At 60.5% G+C, this 5,684-nt stretch overlaps 1 protein-coding gene across 1 annotated transcript; it reads right to left on the reverse strand.

Moving 5' to 3' along the window:
- Positions 1-331: 331 nt before the first annotated feature.
- Positions 332-4,136, reverse strand: KAZALD1 (Kazal-type serine peptidase inhibitor domain 1). Its single transcript, XM_009894244.1, has 4 exons — positions 3,536-4,136; positions 2,116-2,276; positions 618-765; positions 332-417 (listed from the first exon to the last, which is right to left on the reverse strand). Exons 1-4 carry the CDS (start codon positions 4,035-4,037, stop codon positions 332-334), a joined length of 897 nt encoding a protein of 298 aa, XP_009892546.1. The 5' UTR covers positions 4,038-4,136.
- Positions 4,137-5,684: the final 1,548 nt, after the last annotated feature.

The raw sequence follows: 5,684 nt of genomic DNA on the forward strand, positions 1-5,684 counted from the left end.
CCTGGTGTCCCTCTCCTGGGGAGGGCTGCCTCCACCCTCAGCACCAAGTCCATGTCACACACAGCATGGGTCTCCCCACTTGGTGCCCAGAGGACAGACCCACACTGCCCCCAGTCCCAGCCCTGCACCACCAATCAGCCAGTGTACCCTCCCTGAGCAACCCCAGCAGAGGGATGTGTCACCCTGTCCCCCACCCCAAAAAAAGATGCTGCTGTGCTAGGACTGTTCAGAGAAGTTTTGGGCTGGGGCATGCTTGCTGTGGAGATGTCCCCGAACGCAGGGAACAGCCACCACAGGCAAGGTGATCACAGCCGGACATCCCGTCTCTGGGCTAGTAATAGTCCTCCTCGCTCTCCCCGTAGTCCTCAGGCGTCGTGCGGGGCTTCGGCAGCGAAAAGCCTGTCAAGTTGAGCTGATCTGAAATGGCAGTGTGGGGACAATGTGGCATTGCCCTTCTTGGTGCCTGCCCCCTTACCCACCAGGACCAAAGCCAAACCATGCATGGCAGCTTGCTGGGGCATCCCCAGCACAGCCCTATGCACAGGCAGCTCCCACCCTGCCCAAACATCCCTTCCCTTGTCCCCCTGACAGTGTAGGGACAAGGACACCTTGCTCACCCGGCGTGAAGACGGTCAGGCTGGCTAAAGCCACCACCTCCCCAACCTTGTTCCTGGCAAAGCAGCGGTAGGTGCCTTCGTCTGTCACCCGTACACCCTGGATCTGGAGCCAGCCTGTCACTTCGTATTTCTGGGGGCCACCTCTGAACTGCAAGAGGGAGTGATTTTGGTTAGTGCTGGGGCCAGGAAAGCCCCACATGGGGCTGGGATGGATGGGAAGGGGAACACAAGCCCAGGGAAAATCTCCCCCCCCAGCTAAGTACCACTCTGGGGGCAGGCACAGACCCCCTGGATGCAGGTGCCCCCTTTTCCCACTACTAAGGAGAGGTGGAGAGAATGGGCATCTTCTTGCCCTCAGAAAGGCCTGGGAGCCCTGCTTTGGGCAGGATGCTGCAGACGTGTCCTGGACTCCCAGCTGTGCCCCCAGTGCCACCTTGGTCCCCAAATGCCAGGAGGATGCTGGGTTTGGTAATTTTCAGCATGGCAGAAGCAAGGGGGTACCTGTGCCATGGGGACAGCCAGCCTGGGATGGCTCAGAGGAGCTCCAAGTCCCCTGTGTCGGCAGGCCATGAGGCCCCAGGACTGCTCTGGCGCCAGCCATGCTATTTTCTTTTTGTCCCCAGCAAGAAATAGCCTTTTCCTGACCCAGCTGGTCTGCAGCTGTGTTTGCAGGCTGCTATTATGGTGCAGTGGCCAGGGGCGGAGGACTGCTGAGTCTCCTCCAGGCAGGCAGAGTGGCCCTGCTTGGCGTGAAGGTCCTTGGCTGGACCCTGTGACAGAATATGGGGCACCGTGAAGGTCAGAAATATGGAGGGGGACCAGCACCTCACCCTGCAATGGTGCCAGCTCCCACCTGTTCCCCTGGCTTCCCCCATCCATCCCGCAAAGGTTTCCTCCCCGCCAGCGCCTGGCTGTGGTGCACAGCTCCTGTACCTCTGCCCACAACCTCTAATAGCTGGGTACGCCTGGCTGGGCGCTATATTTGGGGCTGGCCATGGGCGAGATGCTGACCCCTGGTCCTGCCAGCACTGGGAGGGGAGTCCTGCTTGCAGCAACAGGCAGAAAAGGGCAGGGACTGCCTGGGTCTGCTGGTGGGAGCAGAGAACAACTCAGGCTGGAAGGCACCTTAGGAGGTCTTCTCTCCAACTCTGCCAGTGGGATCATGAGTGAAACCAGCAGGCAAAGCAAACTAAAGGCAGGGAGGTGGGAAAACCCCCTGCTGTGGGACTCTGCAGGTCCTAAAAAATATTCATACATTCAAAAACCACCAGAGAAAATTGCAGAAGAGAGCTACGATGATGGCTCCTACCACTGAGACACCAGCTCCTGCTCAGCTAGTCCTCATGGTGTGCAGGCTCCAGTCACCCCTTCTCATCCCCAGGCAGCCAGGCTTGGCCACTCACAGAGAATGACTACCCTCAGGTCTGGTTGCCCACAAGCTCTGGGAAGGACTGGGTCACCCTGAGGCCATGTCCAATGTCCTAGGTGCACCACTCACCTGGACAGAGATGTGGGGGTCATCTCCAGGCAGCATCATCTCTGTGCCGTCCTTCCTCCACTCAATGGATGCCATGGGGTAGGCGAAGACCTCACAGCCAAAGATGACATCCTGCCCAGTGATGTTCCACGTGTCGTAGGGAGGAGAGGTGATCTGGGGCTCTGGGGAGGGGGACAGGAGAGCTGGGTGGGCTCAGAAGTACCACCCTCAGCAGGTCCCATGGACTCTCCTGGGCTGGTCCCATCCAGGGTGGAAGCATTTGGCTTGTGTAGAGATGCTGGGCCCCTTCCCATGCCCCTCTCCTCTTTCACTCAGGGCAGACCCTCACTTTGCCCCAGGACATGATGCCTCCTCACAGCTGGGACTGGGGACTCCCTCTGCAGCCCCCCCAGCCCATGGGGGATTGCCATCCCTCCTGGCCTCGCTTTCCCCACCTGCGCAGCAATGCTCAGAGACACACGAGCAGCAGGGAACAGTTCAATAACAGCAACATTACAAAGCAAAGCTCTCCTGCACAATCAGAGCACGCTCCTCCTGCAGGACAAAGGCCAAGGAGCTCTTCTCCAGCCTGAGGCTGGTGGGGATGGATGAGGTGGATGACCTTCCAGCTGAACGAGGTCTCTGGTCTGGCACCGGGCTCGTGCCAGTGATTAAGGGAGTGAGCAGGTCCCCAGATGCTGTACGGAGCAAATACCTCCAGGTCCCACATCCCTTCCCTACAGTGATAGAATGAGGACCACCCTTCCTACCCACACCTGCTCCAGGATCTGGCCCAGGATCTGGCCCATAGCATGAGCCAGAGGTCAAGGGAAGGCCTCCACCTCCAAATATAAAGTCAAGGACATGACGATCTACAGAAAATAAAGTCAACCTTGATGGGCCTCTTGGCTGTGGTGACAGGACTGGGCACCCTGTGTGGACTGGTCAGGCTGGGCCATGGTCTCCCCACCACTGCCTGCCCCCCCAGCCCCCTCCCCAGTTTTAAACGGGAAATGGAAATCACGCAGCCAAGTCAAATTGACCGAGGTTTCCATTTGCAGGAGGCAGCCACATTTCTCGGGAGCGCCGGGCCAGCGTGAACCCAGCGCCGCCGCCAAGAATTCGCTAACAATTCCCTGGAACTTCCCCATCTGCTCCAGCAGGATTTGCCGCTTCCCATAAACCCTGCTCCCATTTGGCAAAGCTGCTCCCAGACGTCTCCAGGTGCTAGATCCGCAGGGACTGCCCCAGAGCGGCAGAGTGAGGGGAACAGGGGGGACCTGCCACTCTATGGTGCAGCCCCCAGCGCTGCCGTGCCCCTGTGGACACCGTGGGTTTGCTGTCAGGTGAAACAGTTAAGCAAGATCCCCCCTCGCTTGTCCCTTCCCGAGAGGTACAAGCCTCTGTCATGCTGCCCACAAAACCGCTCCTGGGGCACTACCTGACTCGCAGGGACCCTCGTGGGCCACGGTGAGGTTGGCGTCGGGGTGGGCACGGGCGACCTCCAGGAACCTGCAGATCTGGGCGTAGGTTTTGCCGTCGGAGCCACAGAGGGCCAGGCGGGAGAGGCAGGCGCATTGGGGCTCAGGCACCTCTCCATGCTGCAGGTCCCCGGCATCCAGCCGGCACTCCAGGTGTTCCCCACACTTGCCGTAGAAGTGGTTGGTGTTGTCCAGATCGCAGATCTGTCCCTCCAGGTTGGCACACTCCCAGCAGCAGTCGCAGGCATCCCGCACCGTGCCAGCCAGGCACCCGCGTGGCGCCGGGCACTCCTCTGGCCGGCACTCGGCGCAGCCCTCCCCTTCCTCCAGCAGCCGCTGCCAGCCCCGCTGGAGGTAGTCGGAGGTGCTGGGAAAAGCCTGGCCCAGCTGGAGCAAAGCCCAGAGCAAGGAGAGCAAGGAAAGCACAAGGCAAGAGGAGCTCAGAGTTTTGGCTTCAGACATCCTCGCAGCAGCTCCTCTATCCCAGTTCCACCATCACTTGGACAGGGACCTCTGGCACTGCTCTGGCCTCCCTGGCTAGATTCTAGGAGCCATCCTGACCTGCGAGGAGGGAGGATGTGTGTTATCAGTGCAGTGAGCATCTCCCACCCCTCTGGCTCCTAGCTGGCTTGCCCTGAGTGCAGTGCAGTGTGATGTGCAGGGGAGGGTCAGTCCCAGCCGCTCTCACCCCCAGCCCCGCAGCCACATCCTTCCCATCCTGGGGGTCCCCAGCTCCTGCCAGGCTCCTCAACCAACTCCCACCCCAAAATGCTGAACATCCTCCGGTGGGATGGAGCTGCTGCCCCAGACCTGCCAGGTTTCATCCTTTTTCCCTGGAACATCGGGGGGGCAGAGTCCAGCCTGCTGTGACCCCCCCCACAGCCCAGGGAACTGTGGGGCTGGCAGGGGGCTGGACAAGCTGTTCCACACCATCATAGCTCAGATGGTTTGTACTCTGTTCCTCTTGGAAAGCTGTTCTCGAGCCAGGCGCCCCTTTCCTTTCCCCATCATTTTGCAAGAGTCACGAGCCCTTTTTTCTTCCGTCACCATCCAAACAAGCGCAGTGGAGCGGCTGATCCCGCAGACAAGGGGCTCTTTCCGCACTGGAGGCAGCCAGCCGAGAGGAGCCGAGCCAGCAGGATGCTCCCAGTCATGCCTGGCTTTTGTCCTCCTCCCCTCCCTGCGCTGTAACCCCTCACTTTAGGCACCTGCCACCCGAGCAGGGGCTGAAACACCCCCCAAGAAAGCTTCGTGAACCCCCCAGTCATTGCACAGGCATCGTCAGGCTGAGCACTGGGGAACTCAGCACACAAATGGGCAGCCAGCAGGCTGGCAGCAGGCCCAGCCTGTTCTGCCTCTGTTGGCACAGCAGGGTCCCCCAAGCCTGCACTACCCTCCCAGGTAAGCAGAGGCTCATCTGCCCCTGGGCTTCCCATCCCAGCTGAGGGGATATATGGGGTCTTGGAGCCCATCCCCAGAGGGGGTGACGATGAACTGAACCCCTTTACAAGCATGCCCTGACCCCCGGTTACCCTCTGGCTGCCTTTCCTGAGATGGAGTGAAATTCCTATCTCTTGCCCCTGGGTCACCCAACACCAGTGAGTCGAGCTGGGGAGCAGACCCAGGCGGCCGAGCTGCCCCCTCCCCTCCTGCTGGGAACAGCACCGAAGGGCAGGCTGCAGCCCCCGCAGCTGCACCCCACAGAACTCCCACCCTCCAGCACTAACACAGCCAAGAGCTGGGGTGATGGGGATGGCCAGGTTTGTGGCTTTGCGAGGTTACACATGCATGCATCCCCCAGATAACAAATTGGGGAGTTTTGACCCGTTTAGTGGAGACCACCAAGCTCCGCAGGGGTGGAAAGGAGCAGGGGGTCCCGGTGTTGGAGCCCCCCCCGGTCCCTCCCTACCCCAAGGCTCCAGCCCCGGTGGATGGAGAAGGGGACAGGGACAGGGGGGTAACTGCAAAGTTGGTCTCTGGCTACCTAAGTCTGGGGTTTAGGCTCTGGGGGTCCTGGCTGAGTCCTGGGAAGGGGTACGGCATCCCCTGGGGTCCCCCGAAAGCTCCCAGCAGTAGCCACCCTGCTGTAAGCCACCACTTACCGGAGGT

The sequence above is a fragment of the Charadrius vociferus genome, unplaced genomic scaffold (assembly GCF_000708025.1).
Source record: "Charadrius vociferus isolate BGI_N301 unplaced genomic scaffold, ASM70802v2 scaffold711, whole genome shotgun sequence".
Classification (NCBI taxonomy): Eukaryota; Metazoa; Chordata; class Aves; order Charadriiformes; family Charadriidae; genus Charadrius; species Charadrius vociferus.